The 17389-nt window shown below is 40.7% G+C and overlaps 1 protein-coding gene across 7 annotated transcripts in view; it reads right to left on the minus strand.

Annotated features, from left to right (window-relative positions):
• ATP9B (ATPase phospholipid transporting 9B (putative)) overlaps nucleotides 1-17389 on the minus strand; it is a 224170-nt gene that overhangs the window by 104696 nt on the left and 102085 nt on the right. For all 7 annotated transcript variants that reach the window (XM_060121782.1, XM_060121781.1, XM_060121783.1 and 4 more), the window contains one exon: nucleotides 7217-7293. In XM_060121782.1, coding sequence (XP_059977765.1) covers nucleotides 7217-7293 — 77 coding nt within the window. The remainder of the gene's footprint in view (nucleotides 1-7216; nucleotides 7294-17389) is intronic.

Genomic DNA, 17389 nt, shown 5'->3' on the forward strand with positions numbered 1-17389 from the left:
TAGCTGTACTGCTCAGAAATGATGAAATACAATCAATTAGTTCTTATTTTATATACAGGTGATGAGTAAGCCCTTTTCATTCAGAAATTTATGTAAAACTAAGTCTTTTTAGTGATACAAAGTATTTACTTTAAATAACAAATATGCTGTGTTTCCTATTTAGAACACCTGCTTTATAATCAAATTCATATTTAAAAGGAATGAGGGGCTGAATCCAAGTTTTCCGGTTGAGATATTTGCTATGTACTCTGATAGAGCATCACGTCCCAGAGGTTATCATTAGCACTGCTTCTCCATTCAGCATCTTGCCTCTTTATTGCCTTCCTGAAATTATAAGTTTATTTATATTCACACTGCTGATGAAGAAACACAACTTTTAATTGTGAGCAGCTGTAATATCAAAGTGTACAGCTGAACAAGTGCAGTGAGGCAGTGTGTGTGCTGTCACAACCCCGAGAGCCACACTGGGCCTTGTCTACGTGCCACTGAATGACTTTACTGGGGCTTGTTTCTCTAGTTAATCTCTTCCCGGTGAGGCTTTGAAACACCATGATTTGTTAATATTAATAACAGTTATCAAAAAAGCATTCCGAAGTCTATCTATCTATGTAGATTGACTGTAATACCATATTCCACAACATATAGCTCTTTTGTGAACCACATGATCCCATCTTTAAACAAGTATTTAAATTCAAGAATATTTTGTTACTCAAGAAGGCAACTATTAAAAAAATTAAGGGCTGCGATGATGGTATGCAACCACAAGAAGAGAGAATAATACATCTTTCTACTGTAAAATTTTAATATAAATCAACACGACTTTTAAAATATTAATAAACTGCCCTTTTTAAAATAAAAGAGCTATTCTCCAAACAGCCTTGATATTTCAACTTGCCAAGTACACCATAGCTGATTCTATTTTGCTCTATTATCTGAAAATGCCTTTACAACCATTCAGATAACAAGAAGCGGCTCTAATTCACATAATGGCACGTATCACCTGTCTGTCTGTCAATGAGACATTTGAAAGCTTCTTTTTTATTAGAAACACAAATCAATATGCCCAAGGGATTACAGTAACTGCTGGAAGCACTTTGTATTATCATTTCATCCTTGCTGTTTCTGCTCTGAGCAACTTATTATTATGAATGGCATGAAAATGGCAACCTGTCACAATTGATTTTTCTTAACCTCCTGTAAGAATTTGTTCCCTCTTAAATGTAATCAAGTATCATCTTATTAAATATATCCGAAGCTAGGTTTTATAAAACAACCCATTACTCAAGTTGTAGTCCTTGTAAGTTAAACTTTCACCAAATATTACTGTAAAAGTAATGGCTAAGTAATAAAAACTTTTGATCTGTTCAAAGTTTTAAAATACAATTTTCAAACTTTGAGTAGACCCCAATCCCTGCTTTACACCTGCCTCAGTTAACACTATGAGGGGCACATTCTAACCCTGAGAAGGAGCTTTAGGAATTTCTCAACACTTTAGAACTTTCCTCCACCTAACAACATTTTAGGATTTATTCCTAATCTCCATGTCTGGATAAAACATGCTACATTTTAAAAAGTATTCTAATAAGCTCCTGTAATACGGGTAAAACTGTATATGCTGATTACATAAAATTAGCAAGTTGGATTTCCAGAACGAACTTCAAGGCCATTCTAAAAGGATGAATTCATGTGGGACATCTGTCACAGTCATAGAATTCAGTTACAGTGTGATCAATTTTGCAGGATTCTCTGTGTATCTCCGACTGCGGTGTCCACCGAGGGGACAGTAGCTTTCAGTCTCTAGTGTGTGTCAGAACCCCCAGAGGTTCGGATTCAGGAAGTCTGAGGGGAGGGACTCTAGGGGGTCGAATCAGTGCCCCAGATGTGAAGCTGATGTCGCCAACCCAGGGCCACTCAACTGGGCTGTGCAGGTCAGGAGCCACAGAGTAAGGCGGGGCTGAGGCACAGCTACAGAAAGTCCCAGACTTTCTATTTTTTAAGAATGCACACTTGGGATAAAGTGGCATGACATCTGTAACCACAGAAAAAGATGAAACTAGGAGGGAATTTGTGTTAAACCTGGTTCAGGGTATATGAGTGATCATACTTTTCTCCTTCCTTTTCTGTCTGAAGTTGTCTTTAAAAAAGCAGCTAGAGAAGAGCAAGATGGACAAAACGATGACAAACAGGAGAGTGGCCCAAAACGGGCTTCGGACACTAGCTGAGTAGGTAATTTTTAAGATACATTTTATGAAACAACCAATACGAACTGGTCAACTTAGCTAACAGCCATCTGCTCAACCCAAGGACGACATTTTACAACGTGCCCAGGCTGGTCCACAAGTAGCCCCAGCCTCAACAGGGAAGTGACACTCACGTTCCTAGGGCAGCAGAGGCGGCCGTGGTAATGTCAGAGGGAGACGGCTCTTCGGAACAGCCGCCACCAAAGACGCGAACTTGTGCGCAGGACAGGGGAAGGGGGCCCTGCGAGCGGGCGTGAGTACTAAGAACGCTATGAAGTACAGTGGCATAACCTGCAGGGCCCCTGTGTCTCCCGGGGGCATCTGTGGGCAGTTCCTCTGACCCTCCCACCCCACAACCTGGAACTTTAGACCAGCCATTTCTTCACTTCTGCCTGGGGGCTCCTGAACAGCAGCCTGAGAAAGCCACATACTCATTACTGGCTCCATGAGAAATTTAAGATTCAGCTGGGGCCCTAACACTGCCCAATAGTTTATGAGCCTAAATTGTTAGGCTATAATCTTTCTCAATGCTTTTAGGAACTGTCTCAAATTCTTACCATGTTCTGCATTAATTTCACTACATCAATTATTGTTATTATCACTAACTTTTTTTCCCTTAAATTAGCACTGCTTTAACTGTAGCGTTTTCCATCCTAGGAACTTACAGCAATTTACAGATCTGCATGATGCTGCTGTATACCCCATAGTGAAATATGGAGTAAGGGGGGGGGGAAGATACTGGCTGATTAACAGATGACTGTAAATCTTTTCTTTCTTTATTCTTATTTTTCTTAATTTATTTTTTTGAAGTATAGTTGATTTACAATTTCGTGTTAGTTTTAGGTGTACAGCACAGTGATTCAGTTATACACATATATCTATTGTTTTTCAGGTTCTTTTCCCTTATAGGTTATTACAAAATATTGAGTATAGCCCCCTGTGCGATACAGTGGGTCCTTGTTGGTTCTCTATTTTATACACAGTAGTGTATGTATGTCAATCCCAAACTCCTACTTTATCCCTCCCCTCCCCTCGTTCCCCTTGGTAACTGTAAGTTTTCTACGTCTGTGAGCGTAAATATTTTCTGCAAAATCAAAGAGGCCACATCATATTTTCTATGGTAGCTGTTTTCCATATAACAGTATATAATTTCCCTTTTAAGTAATTTTGTATTTATATATTTAAGTTACTATTAGATGCCTATGAAACTTATTCTTCCAAAGAATATTTTTCCTCTTTATAAACTAAGACCCTCTCTTCTTTTACTGGAAGCATCAGTAGTTTTTTGATATTGGTTTTCTCACCAGAAACAAAATCAATAAAATCCCTTCCCCAGGGCAGCATCAATCAGTTCTTACCACCACGGCTTCTCTGGTGCTCTGGGCCCTGCCTCAAAGCGTGTCCGGCCTCCCCTGCTCAGCCATGGCCGAGAGCCCTCCTTCGGAGGCTTCTACCTGCCCCTGCATCTGCCCTCCCCCCGAGCTTTTCACCTCACCACGACTTCTATGTGCTTAGTCCGCGGACCCTTCAGCCCTTCACCTCCGGGGCCTCTGCCACATGGCCTGCTGCCAACCGCCGGCCACTCTGCAAGTGCTGTCCTCTCAGCCCCCCTCCCTGGCTACCCTCCCCTGCTTCACCCTCGCTGCTGGCACTTGTAGGGCTCTACGACGTTGCTCCTTGTTTCTAACTCTCTGTGAAAGGCTGGAAACTCTCACCCATAAGCGCACTGCGGGTGGTCGGCAGTGCTTGTCATTAAACATCCCCAATTCTCCCTCCTCCACGGCTGGGGTAGGACTGTACGTCCCTAATTCCTCCAACTTCGGTGAAGCCATTCAAGTGCTCTGGCCAAGGAAACACGCCCACACCGCTGACCGGCTGAGCGCGGAGGCGTGTGGAACCTGCCACGCCAGTTTCTTCTTATCCCCACGGTCACCAAGGCGCGCTTCCAGGAGGGGCCCCCGCGGAATGGTGCCGAGCAGAGCGCCTGCCCACATCTCAGACATGTACACGAGGAGAGAAGGAACCTCTCGTGTGTGCGCCACTGTGCTTCCAGGGCTGTTTCACCTGACACTCTATCCCCACAGGCATTCCACGCATAGGGCAGCGCTCAGAATGGAGGGTTAGGAACAGTGTGGCTTCCCCAAAGAAATCCAAAGAAACTCAGGCAAATGATTCAAAGCATTTTAAATGTTTGCTTTTTGTTTCCACTAGCCTTCTGTGAAATCCAGAAGTTTGCTGGTTTAGTAAGCTACAGAAGAACACTGAGATGTTGTCTGCAGATAATAACGTCTTACAAACAGCGAACATAATTTCTGTCTTCCCTCTGTTTAGGATTCAAACATCACGCATTCTTTTCTTTCAGCACATATCAATACTTGCCCTAGATAAATTACATCTGCTGCTTTTTGTCCACTGCAGCATGCTTGCAACCTTTTCCTGAATTTTGCTCTTATAAATCCGGCATTTAACACTTAGAAAGATTTAATGACATATGCGCATTGAGAGATTTTCTCTCTCTCCTAAGATGATCCCTTGATTTACAAGAAGGTTTTCAGGCTGGAGCTCTGCCACCCGCAGTGCCCTGAGGGAGCGGCAGCCCCACGCAGACGAGGCTGCCCCCTGAGCTGCAGTCGCCCTGCTCTGAAAGCAGCCGGCTCCGGCTCCTCCGGGGGCTGCCATGCAGACTCATGGCACAATGGACATAAAGTGCTCAGATCAGTGCCTGCCTGTGTGAGAGCTTCCCTAGGGCTTTCAACCAGAAGGGGAGCAGCAAACGCTGATCAAGCCCCAGAAAGGTTCGGCCCCAGAAAGAGCACGTCTGCTCCCCACGTGAGGCTGTCAAGCGGCAGAGCGAAGATCCGAGCCCAATCCTGCAAGACGCCAAAGGAGTTCTTCCTGTTGTAAGAGAGATTTTGCTAACGCCAAGGAAACTGGGAAGGCTGTCTAAACCGGGAAGGAGGAAGGGAGGCTGAGAGGACGAGGAGGAAGAGGGGGTGCAGGAGGGCGGAGGGGAGGGCAGGGGGGAGGGTGGGGGGAGGGTGGAGGGGAGGGCGGGGGGAGGGCCTGAAAGGCGGGCAGCTCTGAAGCTGCTCAGGGCCTGGGCACTGCTCAGGGAGCATGTCTTGACTGATAACGAGGGTGGGGTTGAAAAACCACGGCACTCATTCATATTTCACATTTCACTTTGTAGAAAGGTAACGGTGATAGGTAGCATCTACCGAGTAATAAGGCACAGAATTAAGCCGCTTGCCCACAGTCAAAGAGCTGGTCAGTGCAACACCCAGACTCTAACCCAGGCTGGTCAACCTCCAGCGCCAGAGTTCTTCACTGCGGTCAGAAACCTGGGAAAGGTCACCTAAGTAACTCTGGATCAACACCCAAGGGAACAAGCACGTGAGCCAAAACCGAAGGTGCCCGGAGGAAAGAAGTGGCTGTGTGTAGACAGACGGTGAGAAAGTGACAGCAAGTGAGCGGCACAGAAGGGAAAGGGAGAACAAGAAAAGCAGTTGGATTACAAAGTTTTCAGATTTTAAACTTAATAGTTAAAATTAAATTTACCCTCAAATACCATCATAAGTGTAAAAGTAAAATGATTAAGGAAAACCCCCCCAGAAATCACATATGTGTTACTAGACGTCCAAGTTTTGCTTACTAAAGAAAAACACCATACTTGCCAGAAAACACACATAACTATGTATGCGATTCTAACTCTTGCCATTAGTTTAGTAATTTATTTTTAAATAGTTTAACTCTACTGTAGAATTACTGACTTGGGTATATTTGATTTACTCAAATTAAAGCCAAGTTTTATATATATATATATAAATCGACAGAGAATTTTTCCCCCATTATCAAAATCAGAATTTATACTAAAATAATAGTAGCACAACATTTTTCTTTGACTTCTGTAAACATGTCACCCACAGACATCTGGAGCCCTAACAAATACAGGAATATAAAGTGTCACCAGATGCAGCCCTGGGAGGCAGCTGGGGATGCGCTCCACACGGGAAGCACAGTCGGCTGCACTGCACGCAGGTCCAGGCATTCACAGCGTCAGTGATGCGTCCCTAGTTTCTGAAGGGTTAACTATTTTTTAAAATGGTATTTAGCTGAAAAAATGAAACACATCTTGCCCTAAAAGATATCTTTCAAAGAATTATTTCATTTCTATTGCTTTGTTATAAAATTTCCTGCAGAAGACAATCTGTCCTATGAATTACTCACAAAGCAAGGTGTGACTCCATGAGAGGATTTTTTTGTTCTACTTAGATACACACAAATTATATTTCAAAGAAAAGTAAGTAAAATGCACAGTTAGAAAGAGCTTCTCATTCAGTAGATATTAACACATATTATGACTTGATACAAAATGTGTTGTTCAAATCATAACTACTGAGAATTCAAACTAACCTTTTGTTATGATTTAACTTACAAACACGATGACTGCATAAATAACAATTTTAGGACTGTAACAGGAATATAATTAATTTAGGAATATAATCAAGCAGTCTAAAAACTAAAATCTGGTTTTCAATATGCTTCTTCTGAAATGGAAATAACAAATAAAACTGGTTTAACAATAAAACACTGTCAAATTACATACCATAAAAACATTAATACAGATTCCTTTATTTTAAAAAAGAATCATCAACATAAAAATAGAGTGCAAATTATAAAATAAATAGATTGAGGAGAAATTAAAAGACCCACAATTAACTGTTAAATTATGGGCAAATTATATATACAACAATGAAAATTTAAGAGACATATAAAACTCTGATTAACCAAGAAAAAATAGTTTTGAAAATTCTTCTACACGAGCATGCTGTTACACAAACACAGAGAATTCATATCCTGAATCACCAACATTTTGAAACTCTGTTTCACAAACAAGCTACTCAGAACTACACGTGCTCTCTCACTGAAAGGAGGAGGTGAGTTCAGTCAAGCAGTCAGTCCTCAAGCTAGCCTACCTTACTTTTTGGATTGGATGTGTTCATTACACTTCGAGTCTCTTTTCCAGTATAAATGACAACACCTATTATAGTACCTGCAAAACACAAAAGTGGTCCTTACAGATAAACTTAAAGGATATGCACAGAAGTAACACTTGCTAATTAATCGTTTTGATGGAAAATATTATGACACCATTTGATTTTATACAGATTTATCCAACAGCATATTTAATTTCAGTAGTTCTAGAAAATCTAATCTCAACTTTAAAAATAAACTTTGAAAAACTCAAATTATTTCTTAAGTGATACTAATTTACCTACACAAAACATTAGAAAATGTACTAATATTCTTTTCACTGGCAATAGAGAGCGTGACACTGTTCACTCATTAATGCCTATTAAAATGGTAACTCTAACACTGAAGCTACATTAAGAGAGCTTACATTCTAACTGATCAATTCATGCGATCCCAAACAAGATGGTACCGGTGGGGGGGGGGCAGTTTCTCTGAACAAGAGTCTGAGAGCATCCTTTCACTGTAAAGATGCAGGACAACCAGGCACAAGAGCCTCTGCTCACATTTCAGGACACAGACAATGAAAACAGTAAGAGGAGTATTATAAAGACAATATTTGATTTTGAATTTATATGTTATGTCTCTTTTATTCCTGTCTCCTGAAAGTTTGGTTTTCTAATTGTACATGTTAAGAAGAAATGATAATTTTGCGGTCTATCAAACTTAAGATAAAAGAACAGTAAAATACCCCTAGAACGATCTATACATTACAAAGGCTCAGATCAGAGGCATTCATCTCTGGAATGTCAAATTAAAAACCATGGAAGTCCGCCTCTAGAACTGCTGCTGTGCATAATTTATATTTCTAATTTTCACAAAATTTGAAGGTGAGAAACACAATTAAGGTGAGAAAGATGATATATCCATAATACTCACTGAAATCAACAACCACTGCAGAATTAACCCTAATAATTATACAAAAACTCTTTGATGTCACATTAATGTAATGTGTGGAATTTAGTGAGTCCTAAGGCAGGACCTGTGGAGTAAATGTGACCGAGGTGATCTCGGGTCTACATAACAATGACAGCTGTGCACCACACATCTCAGCACACCACCAAAAGCCTCCTCCACGGAACGCCCAGGAAGACAGAAGATGCCAGGGTACGTACAGCTCAGCAATGACAGCTGCAGACGTTACGTGTTTGCTCTTTTTTAGAATAAGCATCTCTTTTTTCCCCCTTTGTAATTGTGTGCCCTGGGAAGCTGTGAGGCTTGCACTTACTGCGCTCTTCAAAGCAGAGCGGCCCCATGTGACTATGGACCTCCACTCCACCAACGGAGGACACAGAGAGCGACTGGTGACACCTGCACTGAGCTGGGCTGCAAATGGCGCATCAGGAGCATCAAGGAGCAAGACCCCAGAAGTGAGGAACCGAGTTTCGTCGCCCACTTCCCAGCCCACAACAACTGCCCCGTGAGACCGAAGCTTGAGAAGCAGCGAGCTGCAGGTTGCTGCGCGCTCCAGCGCCCCCACTGGTCCTGCCTCTCAGACTCCATGCTGCTTCTGTGGCCCTGCACCAGAGCTCTCTGGGTCCAGCCCCTTGAGTGACGCCCGAGTGGGACGGGTTCCCCTGCTGGCCGATCCCAGATACTAAGTTTTCTCTAAAGCAGAAGCCTTGCAAACTATGTGTGGTACAGGTTTTACTTTTAAATTTCTAATTGGTCACAAGGCCTAGTTTTGCAAAATATCACATCAATAAATTATTAAGAGAAACAAATAACAAAAAAAATTTGACAAAACATATGTTCCAATCTTCTTAACATTAAATTCCTTCATCAAATTCTTATAAATTTTCCAAAAGTTTACTCTCATTTGCTGTATTTTCTACCATCAGTATCAGCCCTGGACCCCTGACTGCGCACAGAACCTGCAGTCCTGCTCTGGGGCTCAGCCTGGACCCCCATCTGAGCACATACGTCCAGCAGACTCTAGAGGACTCATCCTTCCTTCCAGGCTCCGGCAACTTAAGATCCGAATGCTCCCATATCCACCTATTACTGAAACATGGCAAGTTTCCTGGTTCTCTGAACCAACAAGGGGAAGAAGCATGGCACCCTGGGAAGTCGTGTTTTTGCCTCTCTGGTGCCCTCAGTCCTTGTGTCTGTTTATCTATCTGTGTCAACTTGAGTCCTTGCTCCCATGCGTTTGGTTTCTACAGCCAGGGAGGAAGGCCTGAGCTCACTTCACCAGGAGGCAACTTGAATTCAATCGACACATAACTTTTTTTTTTAATCTGTATTGGGGTAGAGTTGATTTACGATGTGTTAGTTTCAGTTGTACAGCAAAGTGAACCAGTTATACGTCTACATATACCCATTCTTTTTTAGATTCTTTTCCCATATAAGTCATTACAGAGTACTGAGTAGAGTTCTCTGTGCTATACAGTAGGTGCTTATTAGTTATCTATTTTAAATATAGTAGTGACACATAACTTTTAAAGAATAAAATTTTTAAAAATCCTGGTCTTTCCCTCTCAACTTGTAATCCAGTGTAAAGAAGATAAGAGCCCTTGTATTACTCCTGGAAATCCAAAGTACTTCAAACATATCTCAGTATACGGAAGGCTGCTTATATAGAGAGTCTAGCAATTGCTGTATTACTCCTGGAAATCCAAAGTACTTCAAACATATCTCAGTATACGGAAGGCTGCTTATATAGAGAGTCTAGCAATTGCTCACATTAATAGGCTTTGAAATAGAGTTAAGCATGTGTTGAAAGATTTGAAATCCATGAAAAAGCTTGCATTTCAAAAATGACTGAACAAAATTTAAAATTAAAGGCACTTTATTTAAACTTGTGGAACGATTGTTTTAAACAACCTAAATACTCTCTCAGAAGATACAATACTCTGGCCACTGAATTCTATCTCTGGAAGAATAAGAAAGGGTTATCTATGCGGCAAATGTGTTATGATGCCTACATTTGTGTCTGTGTTGCCGAAGTTCACAAGCAGGAGCTACCACTTGCCAAGGTCATCCTGAGAATGAAGGTCAGGAGAGAAACACTGTGCACAGTGAATTATCTAGGATACCTCAAGCCTCCAGCCTGGGTTGCTTCTGGCTCTTTGAGAAGAGAGGCCAAAAATCAATAGTACTGGGGATCAGTAACAACATTCTAACATACAGGAAACAAAAGATGAAATAAATTTAAAAAGAGAATCTTCAAATATCTTTATGAGTGAACTCAATCTTGATTCTTTATTAAAAAGAATAAATATCAACATGATGAAAAAAAATAGGATACAACACCTAGATACAACTAGATATAGAAAATGTAAAATCTGTGACCAGGTATGTAAATGTGGTATGCTGTAAGTATTTTCCTATAAACTATTACATGCTAAGTGCTGAAGGTCAAAGGCCATGGAGGACAGCACCCCTGGAATCAAATCCTGGGTACATGACCCTGCTAACAATGGTAGGCCTTCTGAGCCACAGCCCTTACCTGGACCTCAAGAAGGACCGGCCTGCCCTCTCTGATGTCTCTGACAGTGTGCTACACTTACTTCCGCTCTCTTTTTATTGTGAGAAATTTTAAAAATTCATCATGACAAAAAACCAACATCTACTAACTGAAGAGAATCTCCACCTATTAAAATTATGTTTGCTTTCATGCTTTTTTAATGATGTTAAAACACTAGTGCAAAACTTCGTCTCTGAAGAAGAACTACAATTCTGCAGCCTGTGGAAGGAAAACCACATTCACAGAAAGATAGACAAAATGAAAAGGCAGAGGACGTTGTACCAGATGAAGGAACAAGATAAAACTCCAAAAAAACAACTAAATGAAGGAACAAGATAAATGAAGGAACAAGATAAAACTCCAGTAAAACAACTAAATGAAGTGGAGATAGGCAACCTTCCAGAAAAAGAATTCAGAATAATGATAGTGAAGATGATCCAGGACCTCGGAAAAAGAATGGAGGCAAAGATAGACAAGATGCAAGAAATGTTTAACAAAGACCTAGAAGAATTAAAGAACAAACACCTAGAATAATTAAAGAACAAACAAACAGAGAAGAACAATACAATAACTGAAATGAAAACTACACTAGAAGGAATCAATAGCAGAATAACTGAGGCAGAAGAACGGATAAGTAACCTGGAAGACAGAATGGTAGAGTTCACTTCCACAGAACAGAATAAAGAAACAAGAATGAAAAGAAATGAAGACAGCCTAAGAGACCTCTGGGACAACATTAAATGCAACAACATTCACATTATAGGGGTCCCAGAAGGAGAAGAGAGAGAGAAAGGACCCGAGAAAATAGTTGAAGAGATTACAGTCAAAAACTTCCCTAACATGGGAAAGGAAGTAGCCACCCAAGTCTAGGAGGCACAGAGAGTCCCAGGCAGGATAAACCCAAGGAGAAACACACCAAGACACATAATAATCAAACTGACAAAAATTAAAGACAAAGAAAAATTATTGAAAGCAACAAGGGAAAAATGACAAATAACATACAAGGAACTCCCATAAGGTTAACAACTGATTTCTAGCAGAAGCTCTACAAGCCAGAAGGGAGTGGCACAATATATTTAAAGTGATGAAAGGGAAGAACCTGCAATCAAGATGACTCTACCCGGCAAGGATCTCATTCAGATTCGATGGAGAAATCAAAAGCTTTACAGACAAGCAAAAGCTAAGAGAATTCAGCACCACCAAACCAGCTCTACAACAAATGCTAAAGGAACCTCTCTAAGTGAGAAACACAAGAGAAGAAAAGGACCTACAAAAACAAACCCAAAACAATTAAGAAAATGGTAATAGGAACATACATATCGATAATTACCTTAAACGTGAATGGATTAAATGCTCCAACCAAAAGACACAGGCTCGCTGAATGGATACAAAAACACGACCCATCTATATGCTGTCTGCAAGAGACCCACTTCAGACCTGGGGACACATACAGACTGAAAGTGAGGGGATGGAAAAAGATACTCCATGCAAATGGAAATCAAAAGAAAGCTGGAGTATCAATACTCATATCAGATCAAACAGACTTTAAAATAAAGAATGTTACAAGAGACAAGGAAGGACACTACATAATGATCAAGGGATCAATCCAAGAAGAAGATATAACAAATATATAGGTACCCAATATAGGAGCACCTCAATACATACGGCAACTGCTAACAGCTATAAAAGAGGAAATCGACAGTAACACAATAGTGGGGGACATTAACAGCTCAGTAACACCAATGGACAGATCATCCAGCCAGAAAATGAATAAGGAAACACAAGCTTTAAATGACACAGTAGACCAGATAGATTTAATTGATATTTAAAGGACATTCCATCCAAAAACAGCAGATTACACTTTTTTCTCAAGTGCACACAGAACTCTCTCTAGGATAGATCACATCTTGGGTCACAAATCAAGCCTCGGTAAATTTAAGAAAAGTGAAATCATATCAAGCATCTTTTCCTACCACAACACTATGAGATTAGAAATAAATTACAGGGAAAAAAACCGTAAAAAACACAAACACATGGAGGCTAAGCAACACGTTACTAAATAACGAAAAGATCACTGAAGAAATCAAAGAGGAAATCAAAAAATACCTAGAGACAAATGACAATGAAAATACAATGATCCAAAGCCTATGGGATGCAGCAAAAGCAGTTCTAAGAGGGAAGTTTATACCAATACAAGCCTATCTCAAGAAACAAGAAAAATCTCAAATAAACAATCTAAACTTACACCTAAAGGAGCTAGAGAAAGAAGAACAAACAAAACCCAAAGTTAGTAGAAGGAAAGAAATCATAAATATCAGAGCAGAAATAAATGAAATAGAAATAAAGAAAACAATAGCAAAGATCAAAAAAACTAAAAGTTGGTTCTTTGAGAAGATAAACAAAATTGATAAACCTTTAGCCAGACTCATCAAGAAAAAGAGAGGACTCAAATCAATAAAATTAGAGGGGCTTCCCCGGTGGTGCAGTGGTTGAGAGTCTGCCTGCCAATGCACAGGACACTGGTTTCAGCCCTGGTCTGGGAAGATCCCACATGCCGTGGAGCAACTATGCCCGTGAGCCACAACTGCTGAGCCTGCGCGTCTGGAGCCTGTGCTCCGCAACAAGAGAGGCCGCGATAGTGAGAGGCCCGTGCACCGCGATGAAGAGTGGCCCCCACTTGCCGCAAATAGAGAAAGCCCTCGCACAGAAACGAAGACCCAACACAGCCAAAAACAAATAAATTAATTAATTAATTTAAAAAATAAAATAAAATTAGAAATGGAAAAGGAGAAGTTACAACGGACACCGCGGAAATACAAAGCATTATAAGACACTACTACAAGCAACTCTGTGCCAATAAAATGGACAACCTGGAAGAAATGGACAAATTCTTAGAAAGGTATAACCTTCCAATGGAGACTGAACCAGGAAGGAATAGAAAATATGAACAGACCAATCATAAGGAATGAAATTGAAACTGTGATTTAAAATCTTCCAACAAACAAAAGTCCAAGACCAGATGGCTTGACAGGTGAAATCTAGCAAACATTTAGAGAAGAGCTAACACCCATCCTTCTCAAACTCTTCCACAAAATTGCAGAGGAAGGAACACTCCCAAACTCATTCTATGAGGCCACCATCACCCTGATACCAAAACCAGACAAAGATGCTACAAAAAAAGAAAATTATACACCAAAATCACTGATGAATATAGATGCAAAAATCCTCAACACAATACTAGCAAACAGAATCCAACAACACATTAAAAGGACCATACACCATGATCAAGTGGGATTTATCCCAGGGATGCAAAGATTCTTCAATATACGCAAATCAATCAATGTGATACACCGTATTAACAAACTGAAGAAGAAAAACCATATGATCATCTCAACAGATGCATAGAAAGCTTTTGACAAAATTCAACACCCATTTATGATAAAAACTCTCCAGAAAGTGGGCACAGAGGGAACCTACCTCAACCTAATAAAGACCATATACAACAAACTCACAGCAAACATCATTCTCAATGGTGAAAAACTGAAAGCATTCCCTCTAGGATCAGGAACAAGACAAGGATGTCCACTCTTACCACTATTATTCAATATAGTTTTGGAAGTCCTAACCATGGCAATCAGAGAAGAAAAAGAAATAAAAGGAACACAAATTGGAAAAGAAAAAGTAAAACTGTCACTGTTTGCAGATGACATGATACTATACATAGAGAATCCTAAAGATGCCACCAGAAAACTACTAGAGCTAATCAATGAATCTGGTAAAGTTGCAGGATACAAAATTAATGCACAGAAATCTCTTGCATTCTTATATACTAGCAACAAAATGTCACAAAGAGAAATAAAGGAAACAATCCCATTCACCACTGCAACAAAAATAATAAAATATCTAGGAATAAACCTACTTAAGGAGGTAAAAGACCTGTACTCAGAAACTACAAGACACTGATGAAAGAAATCAAAGATGACACAAACAGATATACCATGTTCTTGGATTGGAAGAATCAATATTGTGAAAATGACTGTACTACCCAAAGCAATCTACAGATTCTATGCAATCCCTATCAAATTACCAGTGGCATTTTTTTACAGAACTAGAATAAAAAACCCTTAAAAGTTGTATGGAGACACAAAAGACCCCAAATAGTCAAAGCAGTGTTGAGGGAAAAAAACGGAGCTGGAGGAATCAGACTCCCTGGCTTCAGACTATACTACAAAGCTACAGTAATCAAGACAATATGGCACTGGCACAAAAACAAATGTAGATCAATGGAACAGGACAGAAAGCCCAGAGATAAACCCATGCACCTATGGTCAACTGATCTATGACAAAGGAGGCAAGGATATACAATGGAGAAAAGACAGTCTCTTCAATAAGTGGTGCTGGGAAAACTGGACAGCTACATGGAAAAGAATGAAATTAGAACACTTCCTAACACCATACACAAAAATGAACTCAGAATGGATTAGAGACCTAAATGTAAGACCAGACACTATAAAACTCTTAGAGGAAAATATAGGAAGAACACTCTTTGACATAAATCACAGCAAGATCATTTTTGATCCACCTCCCAGAGTAATGGAAATAAAAACAAAAATAAACAAATGGGACCTAATGAAACTTAAAACCTTTTGCAAAGGAAAGGAAACTACAAACAAGACGAAAAGACAACTCTCAGAATGGGAGAAAATATTTGCAAACGAATCAACAGACAATGGATTAATCTCCAAAATATATAAACAGCTCATGCAGCTCAATATTAACAAAACAAACAACCCAATCAAAAAATGGGCAGAAGACTTAAATAGACATTTCTCCAAAGAAGACATACAGATGGCCAAGAAGCACATGAAAAGCTGCTCAATATCACTAATCATTAGAGAAATGCAAATCAAAACTATAATGAGGTATCGCCTCACACCAGTTAGAATGGGCATCATCAGAAAACTCTACAAACAACAAATGCTGGAGAGGGTGTGGAGAAAAGGGAACCCTCTCGCACTGTTGGTGGGAATGCAAATTGATACAGCCACTATGGAGAACAGCATGGAGGTTCCTTAAAAAACTAAAAATAGAATTATCATATGACCCAGCAATGCCACTACTGGGCATATTACCCAAAGAAAACCACAAATCAAAAAGACACATGCACCCCAATGTTCACTGCAGCACTGTTTTCAACTGCCAGGTCATGGAAGCAACCTAAATGCTCACTGACAGATGAATGGATAAAGAAGATGTGGTACATGTATACAATGGAATATTACTCAGCCATAAAAAGGAACAAAACTGGGTCATTTGTAGAGATGTGGATGAATCTAGAGACTGTCATACAGAGTGAAGTAAGTCAGAAAGAGAAAAACAAATATCGTATATTAACGCATATATGTGGAACCTAGAAAAATGGTACAGATGAACCGGTTTGCAGGGCAGATATAGAGACACAGATGTAGAGAACAAACGTATGGACACCAAGGGGGGAAGTGGCAGGGGGGACGGTGGTGGGACGAATTGGGAGATTGGGATTGACAGGTACACACTAATATGTATAAAATAGATAACTTATAAGAACCTGCTGTATAAAAAATAAATAAAATTCAAAAATTCAAATAAATAAACTGTTCATTCCCTGTCCTCTACAGGGGACATGTGCTCTGGTCTAGCAGCTCCCTGACCCTTCTGTGTACCCACGCCCCATCTTAGCACAAACGCTGAAGTGCCCTGCATGGATCTGAGCCCCTCCTGCTCCACGTGCCAGGCACATGGCCCTCGGAACCCTGTCTTCAGCCTGCTGTGCCCCTCAGCATGAGGCCTCTGCACACAGTCAGTGCCGTCTGTGTGGTTTAAAATCTAGTTCACGTGTTTCTTCTTCAGGGAAGCCTCCTCCAGACCCTGACCAGGTAAGGTTTTCACTTCTTTGTTTTCAAGGCACCCTGCACTTTTCTGAGATACTTAGCATCGCTCAAATGACTTCTCTCTTTTTCTTTCTTTTTATTTTCGGCTGCACCACGCGGCTTACAGAACCTTAGTTCCCCGACCAGGGAATGAACCTGGGCCCTGGCAGTGAAAGCGTCGAATCCTAACCACTAGGCCACCAGGGAATTCCCTTTGGCTCATTTTCTTCATTTCTTTCTCACCATAAGCTGTCCCACACTGTATCACCAGCGCCAGGTCTGGAGTGGAGATCCCATACACAACCCCAGAAGGAGGACTGTGCTCTAAGGGGAGCGCTGCCAACACTGGTGACAGATGCTGAGACAGACATTCCTCCCTTGAGTGCTTCTCCGCATCCTATCCCACCAGCACCCTTAACGCTCCCTGCTGGTACCTCCTGGTACCATCCACAAGGTCAATCATTTTCTGAAAAGGTGATAATCACTTAGATTTTCAATGCCTCTCAGAGAAATTGACTTTACAAAATGTACATTTAAGTGGCCTCCCTGTTCAACCACTGGAAATATTCCAACATACTCCAATTTTACTTAAAAGAACCTTCATCGTGGCCCCTAAAGGCCCAACCCAATCTCCCTCCTAAGGTCCCTGTCTCATCTAATACTTCTCTCCCTCACAGACAAGCGACCACACCAACCTCCTCAGCTGTTAGATGAATGAGAAGTGGTCAGAGCCCTCTGAA

Source organism: Lagenorhynchus albirostris, chromosome 14 (assembly GCF_949774975.1).
Source record: "Lagenorhynchus albirostris chromosome 14, mLagAlb1.1, whole genome shotgun sequence".
NCBI classification, from domain to species: domain Eukaryota; kingdom Metazoa; phylum Chordata; class Mammalia; order Artiodactyla; family Delphinidae; genus Lagenorhynchus; species Lagenorhynchus albirostris.